Source organism: Octopus bimaculoides, chromosome 24 (assembly GCF_046866305.1).
Source record: "Octopus bimaculoides isolate indiv1 chromosome 24, ASM4686630v1, whole genome shotgun sequence".
In the NCBI taxonomy this organism is placed as follows: domain Eukaryota; kingdom Metazoa; phylum Mollusca; class Cephalopoda; order Octopoda; family Octopodidae; genus Octopus; species Octopus bimaculoides.
This window is the reverse complement of record NC_142951.1, coordinates 23,259,859-23,275,828: the sequence shown is the minus strand read 5'-3', so window position 1 is coordinate 23,275,828 and position 15,970 is coordinate 23,259,859. Positions and strand designations below refer to the sequence as shown.

Sequence of the window (15,970 nt, the reverse complement as noted above, 5' to 3'; positions counted from 1 at the left end):
TCAAGACGATAAAATCTTGGAAGATTTACCATAGCAAGGCTTCCTATTCGATTCTGTAACGATGCCACCGATTTCCCACCATGAGCTGATGCTTTATTTTATCAATCTCTAGAGAGTGTAAAAAGTGTAGTTGACCTCTGTTAGATTAGGACTCACAGCGCAGAGAGCCGGAACAAATGCCGTAAAGCATTTTGTTTTACGTTGTAATGATTTGCTAATTTAACACCGAATGCGAGGCGAAAGTTGGAGCATAGAGAGTGTTATATTTTGATGGTATTAATGTGATGGTAGGGACAACAGTTAAAACAAACTGCATAATGAATTAGTAGAGGACCCGCGAAACGTCAAAAACTTTTCCATTTTACCCGAGTGTCAACTAATACACCTGTTTGTTGTTGCCTCACTTGCGAGGTTTTTTCTTTTCTGTACATTTGAATCCAACGTAGCGTGGGTTGTCATTTATTTTTTTATTAGTTTCAGTCAATGGAGTGCGGCTATGTTGGGGCACTGTCTTGAAGAATTTAGCCAAATAAATCGGTTCTTGTACTTAAATTTTGAATCTGGTACTAATTATATCGTTTTTTTGTTTTTTTTTACCGAATCGTTAATTTACAAGGACGTAAATACACACCTGTTGCCAAGCCGTGAGTGTGGTTATATGTACAATCAGATACACCCACACATATCTATCTATCTATCTATCTATCTAGCTCACCTTTCCTCACTTTCTCTATGTATATATGTATCTTTTACTTGTTTCAGTCATTAGATTGCGGCCATGCTGGGGCACCGCCTTGAATTTTTAATCGACTCCAGTATTTCTTTTTCTTATAAACCTGATACTAATTCTATCGAACTCTTTTGCCGAACCACTAGGTTACGGGGACGCAAACACACCAACACAGGTTGTCAAGCGGTGGTAGGGAAACAAATATAGACACAAGCACACACGCGCACACATATATATAAGACTGGCTTCTTTCAGTTTCTGTCTACAAAATCCATTGACAAGGCTTTGGTCAGTCCGAGCCTATAGTAGAAGACACTTGCCCAAGGTGCCACGTAGTGGAACTGAACCCGGGACCATGGAGTTGGGAAGTAATTTTCTTACCACACAATCTTTCTATGTTTGTGTATATATATATATATATATATATATATATATATATATATATATATATATATATATATATATAGCAGGATTCCATACAGTTTCCGTCTATCGAATTGACTTACAAGGCTTTGGTCGGCCCGAGGCTATAGTAGAAGACACTTGCCCAAGGTGCCACGTAGTGGAACTGAACCCGGGACCATGGAGTTGGGAAGTAATTTTCTTACCACACAATCTTTCCATGTTTGTATATATATATATATATATAGCAGGATTCCATACAGTTTCTGTCTATCGAATTGACTCACAAGGCTTTGGTCGGCCCGAGGCTATAGTAGAAGACAATTGCCCAAGGTGCCACGCAGTGGGACTGAACCCGGAACCACATAGTCCTAAATTTCACTGTGTCTGAATAAAAGACAGCATGGCCTCAGTCTAAAATGTTTAACATTATGGGTCTTGCCGATCACGGCTGACCTGGAACGAAACAACAAATATTTATGCGGTGTAAAGCAACCAGCTGGCAGAATCGTCAGCACGCCGGACGAAATGCTGAGCGGCATTTCGTACGTCTTTACGTTCTGAGTTCAAATTCCGCCGAGGCCAACTTTGCCTTTCATCCTTTCGGGGGTCGGTAAAAAGAGTACCAGTGAAGTACTGGGGTCGATGTAATCGTCTTACCCTCTCTTGCTGGCCTTGTGCTAAAATTTGAAATCAAAGTTTAGACGGTGTCATATCCATATGTCTCCTTGTGAAATTATGTTCCGTGATTAGATAACGAGACTTTTGTTTTCAGCAGCTTGAAATAAGTACCAAACCGAGGAATTTCGCTACCCTTACGGAAATCCTCATCGAGGATTTCCCTAACTTCCCATGACATGTTGTCTAGCATTAGTAGTAGTAGTGAGAGAGAGAGAGAGAGAGAGAAAGACCTACTTATCAAAACGTAAACAAGATTCTGCTAGACTCTTGTAAAGGTAAATTATTCATAATTCTGCATAATTAAGTTGCCTAGCAAATTCCTGGTGAAACAGGTAGGACAATTTTAGGGTAAATGTTAACTACTGACGAAAGACAATTATAGCATCATCTGGGTAGGAAAGAAAATGCATGAGAACACTAATGCGCAAATTGTAGCACGTTTCAGTGGTAAACTAGAGAAGTTCCTGGTTCGAGACCTGTCCATGGCAGCGTTGTTTATTTCCTCCTTCAAATTGTTTTTACAAATGTTGAAGAATGTTTATATATTGTTGTTGTTATTTAGTTCCGAGATTAGTTTTGATTAAGCAAAGGTATTCCAACCGTGACCATCCTCCTATTTTTCTATTTTCATGATTACTTTGCTTAATGTACCCTTTATATATATATATACATAAAGGTATGAAGGGTATTGGATTCAACCAAACCCTAAAGATACAGGTACTACCGAGTAAGTGCTGTCTACCGACTAGTTTTGCCCCTGACGTGGTTGCAACATGAGTGGGAAATGTAACATGGCTCGTGTATTAGCATGGCTCGTGTATTAGATAAAGAGACCAATGGCATAAGTAGAATTATGTTTTATGTATAAAGTATATAAATACATAAAATATAATTCTACTTATGCCACTGGTCTCTTTAGCTTATTCTTTTATATATATATATATATATATATATATATATATATATATATATATATATATATATATATATATATATATATATATATATATATATATATATATATATATATATATATATATATATATATATATATATATATATATATATATATATATATATATAAAAGATGGTGTGGTTTGGGGAATTCTTTGCTGTTACTTTTAGCACGTTGTGTTATTGTATAGAGTTCTCCCACGTTAGTTCGTGTTTATAACAAAACCTTAGCTGCTAGTTTTATAATTAAAGCGTATTTATTTGATTAACCTAGCAATTAATTGATTAATTACACCAGAATTGATCAATGACGCTAAGAGACATTGTAGACCGGCATGACTATCATAGCCTCTCAATTCTTCCCTTTAGTATAATTTAAGGTCTCTCTGCTAAGTAAGAAAGGTCCAGTCCAGCCTTGGGCGCTAGGCTTGTAGAATCGTTAGAACGTTGGATAATGATGATCTTCAGTATTTGTACCGGCTCTTTACGTTTTGAGTTCAAATCATGCGGTGGCCTAAGTGACTGGTAGACTCAAACCGTCTTCTTAACAACACCGCCGTGTCTCTGGGTGACTTTGGCGGAGCTTACTCTATTATAAAACAATCCGATCAGAACTCTGGTTCCTCTACCACCCCAATCTCGGCCATTTCTCGTGACAAAGCAATACAAAAAAAAACTCGAATAGTTACAAATCTTGGCACAAGGCCAGCAATTTTGGGGGAGGGGTTAAATCGATTACATCGGCCCGAGTTCGTAACTGGTACTTATTTTATCGACCCCGAAAGGATAAAAGGGGAAGGTCGACCATGACAACATTTGAACCCAGAATGTAAAGTTGAAAGAAATGCCGCTAATTCTTTGTCCGACGCAGTAACGATTCTGCCGGCTCGCCGTCTTAAAGAATTTAAGTAATGGAGCAGATTAAATATTGGTTTCAAGTTTTGGCACAAGAGCAGCAATATTAGGGGAGGAGTGGTCGATTACAGCGCCCCCAGTGATCAATGAGTACTTATTTTATCGACATTATTTACATTATTTACATTCGACGGATATTTGTCTTCATCTTATTTGTTGTTAACACGACCTTTCGGCTGATCTACCCTCCAGCCATTATCAGGTGTCTTGGGGGGAATTTTGAACCTGGGTTCTTATTCCTAAGGTATTTTTTCGATGTTATTGTTATTATTATTATTATTATTATTATTCAGATCACTGCCTGGAATCGAATTCAGAATCTTGGGGTTAGTAGCCCGCGTTCTTAACCACCACTTATAATAATAATAATAATAATAATAATAATAATAATAATACCATCGAAAAATACCTTAGGAATGAGAACCCAGGTTCGAAATTTCATCCAAAACACCTGATGAAGGCTGGAGGGTATATCAGTCGAAACGTCGTGTTAACAACAAATAAGACGAGGACAAATATCCGTCAAATGTAAATAATGTACATAATTCCTCATCTCTTAGATGTAGAACTGTATTATTTTATCGACTCTGAAAGGCTGAAAGTTGACCTCGGTGGAATTTGAACGTAGAACGTAATGACGGGAGAGAGGCCGCTAGGTATTCCACCCGGCGTGCTAACGATTCTACCAGCTAGTTACCCTATAGAATTCAAATAATGGTACGGATTTAATATCCCCAGAAATTGCCTCAGATATCTTTCTCTTTCTCTTTCTCTTTTACTTGTTTCAGTCATTTGACTGCGGCCATGCTGGAGCACCGCCTTTTGGTCGAGCAAATCGACCCCAGGACTTATTCTTTGGAAGCCTGGTACTTATTCTATCGGTCTCTTTTGCCGAACCGCTAAGTTACGGTGTCGTAAACACACCAGCATCGGTTGTCAAGCGATGTTGGGGTGGCAAAGACAGACACACAAACATATACACACACATACATATACATATATATACATATATACGACGGGCTTCTTTCAGTTTCCGTCTACCAAATCCACTCACAAGGCTTTGGTCGGCCCGAGGCTATAGTAGAAGACACTTGCCCAAGGTGCCACGTAGTGGGAATGAACCCGGAACCATGTGGCTGGACAGCAAGCTTCTTACCACACAGCCAGGCCTGCGCCTATATATAAATTATAAATATATATATACACAGTAACATGTACACACATACACACACGCACACACACACACTCACACACACACACACACACATACAAACACACAAACAAGATGAAGGTCTTGTGGTGTGGGTGTTGGATCCACATGAAGTGTTTTGCTCAAGAACACAACGCAGTCCAGGAATCGAAACCACGATCTTACGATCTTTGAGGCAACACTCAATCCACTTGGCCAAGCATCTTTATAGTTTGTAGGAAAAACTGATTTCAAATTTTGGCACAGGGCAGCAATTTCGGGGGAGGAGTCAAGCTAATGACATTGACCCCCAGTGCTTAAATGATACGTATCTATCGACCCCGAAAGGATGAAAGGCAAAGAAGACCTCAGCAGAATTTGAACTTAGAACGCGAAGACGAACAAAACGCTGCTAAGCATTTTGCTCGGCGCTGTAACAATTCTGCCAGCTCACTCCCTTAGTTCATTAGGAATATTAAATTGACGAATGCTTTATTTCATCCACCACCGGAAGGATGAAAGATAAAGTTAGTCAAAACCTTCCATAACAATTTCATTCACCATTGCTCTAGCGTTTAGGAGCGGTTGATTTATATATTCATTAATACACACACACACACACACACACACACACACACACACACACACACACACACACACACACACACACACACACACACATACACACACACACACACACACACACACACAAACAGGATGAAGGTCTTGTGGTGTGGGTGTTGGATCCACGGTCGTTAAATCGAGGATGGAATTCTGAAACCGGGCCACGCATTGTGTGCTTGAACAAGGTACTTCATTTCACGTTGCTCCTATCTACACAGCTGAAAATGTGTAGTTGTAGCTGCAGCTGAAAAGCGGTTGCTGGTAGGCTAACCTTCTGTGACGAATTGGCATCTCGGTTAGGGGTTTTATTTTTGAACTCTCAGTCGCTTCAAATGCCGTGGAAATAGCGAGGAGCTCCGGCCTGAAAATCCTGCAAGCTCGAGACAAACTTTTTAATTATTGGAATGAATTACGAGGTTATAAAAATTATGTTTGATTGAAGGGGGGGGGGGGGGGAGGAAACTCTACAGTCTAGTCGTAACAACTTATATATAATAATTTGCGGTAACTATGGAAGTTTCTCAATTATTTTGAAAAACTATAAAATTTTTGGAAGTTACTACAGAACCATGTAATTAATACCTTTTGAAATTGAACTTTTTCTGGATCATCTCATTTTGATGATGTTGTTTACACAAGTAATAGTAAATTGTAGTCCTAGAAGAGGATATATAATAAACTATCTTCTTTGTTATACATCGCCATTTCTTCAGTTTGAGAAATGTTATCAACATCTAACCACGTTTATCACGAGTGGTTAGCTAGAAGAGAACATCTTTGAAAACTACCTTCTTTGTCAATTCTTCTAGTTTGAAACATGTTATCAACATCTAACCACGTTTATCACGGGAAGTTAGTTGCCTAAATCCCACTAAAACCAAAGAGATGAATGAATCAGAGATAAACGAGTGATCTCCACGCAGGTTCTAAATGGAACAAATGCTAGATTCATGACACCGAACACGCAGCTCACAGCAACGATGTTTCCGCTGTTATATATTTTCTCGTTCATTTCTATATTTTCTTGTAGCGAATACACTCGTTTGTATCGCTTGCCAGGATTTTAGCCAGCATGCTAACGATTCTGCAAGATCACCGCTCTAATAATAATAATAATAATAATAATAATAATAATAATAATCCTTTCCTTAATAAACAAGATAATAATAATAATAATAATAATAATAATAATAATGATGATGATGATAATCCTTTCTACTAAAGGCACAAGACCTGAAATTTGGAGGGGAAGGTGCTAGTCCTCAGTGTTTCACTGGTACTTAATTTATCGACCTGAAAGGATGAAAGGCAAAGTCGACCTCGACGGAATTTGTTCTCAGAACGTAGCGACGGACGAATACTGCGAAGCATTTTGCCCGGCGTGCTAACGATTCTGCCGGTTCACCGTCCTAATAATAATAATAATAATAATAATAATAATAATAATAATAATAATTATTATTATTATTATTATTCAGATTTTTTGCCACAAGGGAAGCTTGGGGGAGGTGGGTATGAGCCAATTACATCGACCCCAATGTTTCACTGGTACTTAATTTATTGACCCCGAAAGGATGACAGGCAAAGTCGACCCCGGCGGAATTTGAGCTCAGAACAAGAGGACAGACGAAATGCCGCTAAGCATTTAGCTCGGTATACTAACGATTCGGCCAGCTCAGCGCCTTAAAGTATATAGATTTTATGAACGAACTCTGAAAAGGACTCCATGCAGCTGCCTATGAGAAAGTATTGGTTTATTTCACTTTGTTTTTCCATCAGGCTTATGTTATTAGAATAATTGAGAATGTGTTGAGAGAACAATGTATATAACAAACAGAATCTTAATTATGGAACAAAACAAATACATAATCTATAACACTAACAAGAAAGCGCAGGCACAAAAGTGCTAATGTTTTTTCATTAACTGAACCTGGAAAAGTATAAAACAGGAAGTGGATGTTTAAAAATACTGTAGCTGGAATTGAAAGCAAAAAAAAAAATAAATAAAATAAATAACCCTGCGTGTTTTTAGTTTCATTCAAATGTAAAAGTATCCCCTCTCTTTAGATTGTAATTCACCTTACGAAGAAAATTCTACACGAAATTTCCTATATTGACTTCCTATGAAATAAAATATGGCGGATGATGTTAAGGGGTTGAAGTACGCTTTGTGATATCAACTTCACCTTTCATCGTTTCGGGGTCGATGAAATAAGTACCAGTTGATCGCTGGGATCGATGTAAGCGGCTTACCCACTCCCCCGAACACGCTAGTATTGTGACAAAGTTTGAAACTTCTGTTTCTTCTTGTCTTGTACTTTCCCAGGTTCAATTAATTAAAAATACTATCTCTTCTGCGCCCGCATTTTGCCCGGCAGTCCAGTATTTTTTTTTTATAGGCAACACTTTTTATAGACAAAAAGTAATTGTTATTGAGAAAACTTTGAAAAAAATGTAACTTTTTGAAAAAAATTTCAATTTTTTATTTTGTATATTTTTTTCCAGATTTTTCTCAATAACAATTCCTTTGGCGCAGGCGTGGGTGTGTGGCAAGAAGTTTGTTTCCCAACTACATGGCTGCAGGTTCATCCCCACTGCGCAGCATTTTGGGCAAGTGTCTTTTATTATAGCCCCTGGCCGACCAAAGCCTTGTGAGTGGATTTGATAGACAGAAACTGAAAGAAGCCCGTCGTATATATATATATATATATATATATATATATATATATATATATATATATATATATATGCATGTGTGCGTGTGTGTGCTTGTTTGTGTGTCTTCGTTACTGTGTTTCTCCCCCTCCACCGCTTGACAGTCGTTGTAAATATGTTTATGTTCCCCGTAACTTAGCGGTTCGGCTTAAGAGACCGATAAAATAAGCACCAGGCTTAAAATAAATAAGTACTGGGATCGATTCATTCGACTAAAAATTCTTCAAGGCGGTGCTCTAGATTGGCCGCACTTTAATGACTGAAACAAGTAAAAGATAAAAGATAAAATATATGGTATAAAAAAAAAATGTTGGGAATTGGCAAAATGTTAATTATATAAAAATGTCAATGAGAAACCAGCGACGAAGGGAAAAGATGTTAATAAAGTAGTTGGAATGAATAGAATACGATCAGCAAAAAAGCAAATATGAGTTGACCTGTTAGAGGCAAAAAGGGAATCTTCACATTCTCGAGTAACACTTGGAGCATAACACGAATCTGTTCAAAGATCAGGACTGAGATGTGCTTGGTGACGTCATGACAAACCAACCGTCAACTGGCTTGCTTGCTGGTGACTCGGATGTTGTTATATAGAACCTTATAATTGTGATTGGCACTGCCCTTGCCCGGTCTTTTGTTGTTCTGGATGCATCCAGACATAATGTGTAGGAGGAGGGCAGAGAATAAATGTAAATTTTAAAAATCTATGTAAAAAAAATAAGCAAAACGAAAAATAATTTTAATAAAATTTGTAATATTCTCAAACAAAATTTTGAAGTTTTTGTTTTCAATGATATTCAAATGCAAATAATGATTTTAAAAATCATTTAAATAAAAGTAGAAATATTTTTTATGTAATAAATTTGGCAATGATAAATTTTTAATGCCCAATTCCATTAATTTATCAAATTTTAATATATTTGATTAATTTTTTTAGTATAATTTTAAATTTTGTGCTAAGCAGTCGTATTTATTATTTTAATTATTAATTATTTGTATTGATTAATTTTTACTATTCGGTACCAAGAAAAAAAACCATCAACATAGAAACCAATACTTGGCCTAACAATTAAAAATAAATCCTATTTTGCAAAACATAAATGAAATGCACTAATTAATAAGCTTAAATTGCCATATTTATGCTTTAAATCTATGAATAATCTTATTCACAAAGCATCTTTAACATTTTAAAATTTGAATGAAAAATGATATCGTTTGCAACTAATTTGTGTCTGAAATCACTATTTTTTTTTGCTCCTATAAGTTGCATCTAAAAATTTGATTTCTTTCTTAGCCAAAATGCGAACCCAACATACGATTTATTAAATATACATACTTTTAAAATATTGTAAAATCGGAAAATCTTCAGCTTGTGCAAGGCTACTCTCCACAAACCCAACACCCATACTCATCTCGGTGGAATTTTAAAAAAATGGAACTTGGCCGAAATTAGTCAAAATTTCTAACCGATCCAACGCTACCCAGCTTCTCTTCACTTTTTACGTTATTTACGAAGCTTCCAATATCACAAAATTTATCAGTGATCATCCTAAAATTTAACCACTCTTGCTTCACATGTCTTTCTCGACAGCATCAGTTTCGACGCGATTCTTCTTACTTGGGTCTTTTAAAGAAAACTTAACAAACAATACTAATGATTTTCTAAAATAACAGATATGATGGTTTAAAAATGGTTTTAGTGTTTATCTTTAATGTGTTAGCCTACTTTTGTTTTAAACATGCGTGGCACCTTGGGCAAGTGTCTTCTATTATAGCCTCAGGCCGACCAAAGTCTTGTGAGTCAATTGATTTGGTAAACGGAAACTGAAAGAAGTGTGGCGTAAGAGTGTTAAACACTTTCGGTATGCAAATTAGGGACTCCTTCATAGAGTAACCGCTGCATTTGTTGAGTATATAAACAGTTTGGTTGCTTGTTTCTCTAGGGACTGTCATAATGCTATAGACTCCTCTGATGAGAACCCTATAAAGCTCAAAAATCGATTAAGGTGGTTCATCATGTTTTTTTTCAGTCTGTGGAGAAATGGCTAAAATTTGCCTTGTTTATAATTAAACCATGTTATATATATATATATGTATATATTAAAATATAACATACACACACACATATATATATGCACACATATATATATATATATATATATATATATATAAGTGTTTGTGTTTGTCTCCCACCACCGCTTGACAACCGGTGTTGGTGTGTTTACGTCCCCGTAAGGTAGCAGTTCGTCAAAAGAGACCGGTAGAATAAGTACTAGACTTAAAAGATATAAGTGTTGGGGTCGATTTGCTAGATTAAAACCCTTCAAGATGGTTCTCCGCAGTTAAATGCCTGAAACAAGTAAAAGATAGAATATAAATCACCCAAGGCCATAAATGTTCTCTGTTCGTTTTGTACATGTAACTAAGTTTTATGTATGGTTGGTGCCAGTGTAGAGCAACACTGTGCTGATAACGTCTATTGAAGCAGAAACACGTATTTATAGCTGTCCGTCTGTCTCCAGAAAAAAAAAGGCTGTTCTTTTTTTTACCTCTCTGTTGATTGCTTTAATCTCTTCTTCTCATTTGGAATCGGTTGCAAATTACCGCTAGGCTTTTGTTTATTCTTCCCTACAAGCGAAAATAGTTTCAGTAAATCAAGTATTTATTTTGTATGTTATTTAGTATATCTTTCTGTGTTCTTGTAACCCAACTTCATGCCACTGACTACTCAGAATTATTTCTCTGAACTCAGTTTTACACACACACACACACACACACACACACACACACACACACACACACACACACACACACACACGAGTCATATATGTAAGCATATGTGTGTGTGTTTTTGTGTGGGCGTGTGTGTGTGTGCGTGTGTGTGTGTGTGCGTGTGTGTGTCTGTATGAATGTATGAATACATTAAGAAATAAAAGAGAGAGAATGAGATTTGCTGCATATATAAATTTCTATTATTGATTAAAAATTTTTTTTATTTTCTATTTATATTTAGATTTGGTTATGAAAATTTCAGAAGATTCTTCTAAACGTGCCGCAATGGCTCACCGTTCGACGATAACCAAAGTGGTATGGATTTGTACTTGTTTCCACTCACCAGTTTAACAACCACGCCTACTGCATCTTCACACCACTTCAACCAGCAAACCAGTATCTTACGTCGCCATTACTTACGTGATAATTTCTCTTCTGGATGCAAGCAAAATCAAATCAAATCGAAGGTTATTAAGAAAAAAAATCGAAAAATTATAACACACACACACACGCACACACACACAACACTGCTTCATCATAAAATGCTATAAACAGATAAATGAAATAAAGACATAGACAAAGATAAAAACTAAAAAGCTAAACATTTCAAGTTCGAAAAATTGGAAGACTCGATTTAGCAGACGACACGTAAAGAATAAAAAAAAAAAAAAAAAAAAATCTGAAAGTGTTAACCTATTTAAAAAGAATATGGAGAATATGTCTGAGACTACGAGGGAAATTCAACAGACTTGGGATATATTAATGAAAATTTCACCAGTGAAGCTATGGAGGGAGCGAATATTCAGTTACAGTGTAGAAAAACAAGAGAGGCATTCCTCTTAATCTGCTTTTTCAGCTGTATAACAATTGCAAAACGGACGGTTGTAGCTATAATCGTTGCTATAATGCCAACGGATTATAAATTCTTTTCTTTGTGATCTTCAGTGGAAATTTTGCCAAAAATAAACTTTTATTACACATATCAAACTAAGAAAGAAAAAAAGAACCTGATTAAAAGATCGAGGATAACTTAAGAAATAATTTAGGAGACGGCTGTCCGGAAAAAAAAGTATTTTATATCAGAGCAGCAAATTAATGTTTGGCAATTGAAGAGAACAAGAGTTACTGGCATTATATACATTGGCTGTAGCTTTTGTCTATGTCGTTATAGCTGTAAAAACTCTAGCTATTGTAGTTACATACAGGAGTAAGTGTAATATCTACATGCAACTAATCTATAATTTTATCTGTGTTCTCTGTTTGATCAGATATTTTTCCATCGTAGAAGATCAGTGAATGCAATTATTGCAAAGTGTTACATTTTTAATAAACGTGAATCTTAACGCATCCTCGCTGCTGTGGTCAAAGTAAACATTTGCAACAGCGGAACTGTTTATAGATGAAAATGGATCCGTTGTATACAGCGGACATGACGGTGATGCCGTTCACCTGCGAGGACTGCAATACTGTATTTATGAACAGAGATGCATACGCTATGCATGTGATGATACGTGCTAAAGAAAAATCGTGCCGATCCGAATCACGTGTTGCAGTCACCGGAAGCAATAGTGGGAATGGTCGAGCAGATATTGAGTCCAACATAGGCAACACAAACGACATCAAATCTTCCACACTTGCCCTTCATTCCACAACGACGAAAGAAACGTTGAGTTTTGTCGACCAAGGTGATATGTCGATATCGGAAATAGAGAATTGCATTAAAGAAGTCAAACAAGAAGTCTTGTCAAATGATGGCTCTAATACAGGAAGTCCAGTTCCTCTTACACCAAAATTAGTTGTCGTGAAAACCGAACCGGAAACTAACAACAGAGATTGTTCTTTAATGGATCCGATGAGTAACAATGGTGTAATATCTCGAAGATCTACCACTGACCACCAAAATGTTAGCTGTACCGATACCAGCATTGTCAAAGAACAATCCCCTTCTTTGATGAATTCCTCAACAAATCTAATCAGCTCACATCACGTTATCTGTTTGATGTGTGATTCTCAGTTTGCAGACCAAGATTCATTGGCCATGCATATGATGTCATATCATGCAGAAAGTGCATCAAGTAGCAGGTCACAACATGCTTATCACGAATCAGCAAATGACTGTTCACATGCATCATCTATTCAACATTTCGATTTTCCGTCACATGCCCTCTATCAGTCTACTCGCAGGAGCACCGCGCGGTTGCGATGCGACGAATGCGGTGCAGCGTTCGAAAACGAAGATTTTCTAACTTTACACTTGATATCTCACAGACGTGGCGTTCAGGCGCTACATAATACTGCTATATTTAACGATCCATCCAGGATTTATAGTCAAATGCTTGAGAGCAAACGGAAGCGTCAGCTTCAACATGGAAGCGACACTGGAGAGACCCCATGTCCGTTACCCATAAAAAAGAATTCCCTCCATATAGAACCTCGATTGTCGGACTCATATCATACTGTTTCGTTTGACAAGCATTCCAAGAGCAGCTCTCTGAAAAATTACTTAAGTAAATATAACACAGTCTATAAATCTCATGTATTTCATAATGAATCCCCGAGTAGTGAAAAATTAAATATGATACAGAAGCAAGTTGGCACCTCTTCAAATAATTCACTACAAGAGAAACCGAAGTGTTGGAAGGAAGATCAGTTACGATACATATCTTCCTTCGGTGCTAAAGGTGTCAACAGAAGTCAAAGTGTGCCAAACGATTTTAACTCTGAGAATTCTATAACATCGCGACCTCATTCCGTAGGTTTTATCGAAAAGTCCGATTACCAAAGTAAACCAACGTTTTTAAAGAATTTCCACTATTACGATTCTTTATACGACAGAAATGTCCTTGCGAAGAACAAAGAAGCACATAAAAAGCATGGTAAATTGTTTGACCATCAAGACAATATATACAGAGGCCGAAATATTGGCGAGGGAAATAGCTCAAAAGATAGGGCTTACTTGTTTTATGACAGCTGGTCAAAGGAGAAGAGAACAGACAAAGCAAACTGTTCTACAGCAATGTCTTCGAAAGCAGCCATCCATAATTCGGTTCCGGTGAATGAGTTAGAAAGCCAGCAAGGTAAACAAGAACAGTTTGTGAGTTCATCTAACGGCAGTGAGTCATCTTTTAGTAGTAGCTACTCTGATATTTTACACGAATTGAAGAACAAAGCGGAACAGGTAGCCATGTGCAAACACTGTGATGTGATATTTCTTAACAGAATACTTTATCATCTACACATGGGATTGCACAACGTTAACAATCCTTGGCAGTGCAACATTTGTGGCAAAGTCTGCAATGACGTGCACAATTTTACCACACACGCCATACATTTTTAATGGTCAGGAAACGAGGGAAATATGAGCACCAAATGAGGAAGTCTCTGCACGTTCTCTGTTGGTCTCTTAGAATCCTAGAAATGGCTGGCAAATCTCCCTCAAATAACACCCTACAAAAAGAAAAAGAAAAGTATATATGAGCCCGTGAAGAGAACTCTTTTGGCCTGTTAGAAATAGCAGAGAAATCTTTCTCAAATTTCACGCTACTGTACTTGCAACCAAATAAGAAAGAAAAAGAAAAGGAAAAACAAATGAGTCATTAAATGCGTTTCTACATGGTCATTCGACTTGTTACAAATAGCAGCCAAATCTCCACCTTACATTATTTAGAAAAATAAAATGAAGGGTGTACTGGATAATGTAATGTCAGATAAACTGATAAACTATATCTGAAAAGAGTAGGTGGTCACGGTTGGACTGAAGTCTTTGGTTATAAGTATATCTCAGCAGGGATGACATGGGGCTAAACAGCAAAGACTTATTAGTTACACTGTCTGAACATAAAAGACAGGATGGTCAAAGCTTTGAGCATTAGTTTGCTGAAGTCAGGGCTAACCTAGAACGAAACAATAACCGGAAACAGTTTTGAAACAAAAGAGACGCAAGATGAAGGGTGAAAAATCACCCATGTCTCCATCCATCTATCCTGGACGCAGCAAAATATACGTATCTCTCATAGTACAGCAGTTCTATGTAATTCTACACATGTATATTGAGGTTTTACTACTCCATAGAACGAGACATCGATCTATACAGAGACACACAAGTAACGCCTCTACGTGGTCACTCGATCTGCTAGAAATAGTAGCTAAGTCTCCTCCACATTACACTCAACAGTCTTTTTTTTTTTTCAACAAAACAGAAAGGATATATGGGACAATGTCACGTCAGGAACGTTGTTGATCATAGCCCTGTTCTATCAGAGCTGACCTGTAACAACTCTAACAACACTCGCATCCCACGTTTATAAGACCCATATATAAACGTATACACACACGAACAAAGCCAAATGAGTGTAGATAAATGAACAAATATATACATACACACGTACGTTTATTGACATATGTGAATGTCATAAATTTACCTCTTGTTTATACACACATGTATTATATATTGATATATAAATATATATATGTATAAAATATAGATATATCATTTTTATTTCAATGTCTTAACAAGTATATATTATATCTATTCATATCTCATTTTTCTCTCTCACTCCCACGTCTTTTACTTTTCCGTCTCTCTCTCATTCCTCTCTTTTTCTTTCTTTCTCTCTCTCTCTCTCTCTGTCTCCCTTCTCCCTCTCTCTTTCATGGTTTGGCTGTAGTGGTCAAGAAGTAATTTCAGGTTCATTTCTAATATATGGCATCGTAATATTGAATACGTTTAAGGTGGCGAACAGGCAGAATCATTACCACACCGGGCCAAATGCGTAGAAGTCATTCGTCCGTCTTTACGTTCCGAGTTCAAATTCCGCCGAGGTCAACTTTGCCTTTCATCCTTTCGGGCTCGATAAAATAAGATCCAGTTGAGTACTGGGGTCGACATAATCGCCCCCTCTCACGAAATTGCTGTCTTTGTGCTAAAATTTGAAATCAATATTGAATAATTTTTCAGTTTCATGTTTTAAATTGATGTTATATATAAC

The 15,970-nt window shown here is 36.9% G+C and overlaps 1 protein-coding gene across 2 annotated transcripts in view; it reads left to right on the top strand.

Annotated features, from left to right (window-relative positions):
• The window catches only part of LOC106867438 (uncharacterized), a 21,293-nt gene extending 5,830 nt beyond the window's left edge, over positions 1-15,463 (top strand). Inside the window, exons 2-3 of one of the 2 annotated variants that reach the window (XM_089340748.1) lie at positions 8,001-8,105; positions 11,224-15,463. In XM_089340748.1, the coding sequence (XP_089196874.1) occupies positions 12,382-14,319 (1,938 nt within the window). In that variant the 5' untranslated portion in view covers positions 8,001-8,105; positions 11,224-12,381 and the 3' untranslated portion in view covers positions 14,320-15,463. The remainder of the gene's footprint in view (positions 1-8,000; positions 8,106-11,223) is intronic. The other variant, XM_014912314.3, reaches the window with a different exon arrangement.
• Positions 15,464-15,970: the final 507 nt, after the last annotated feature.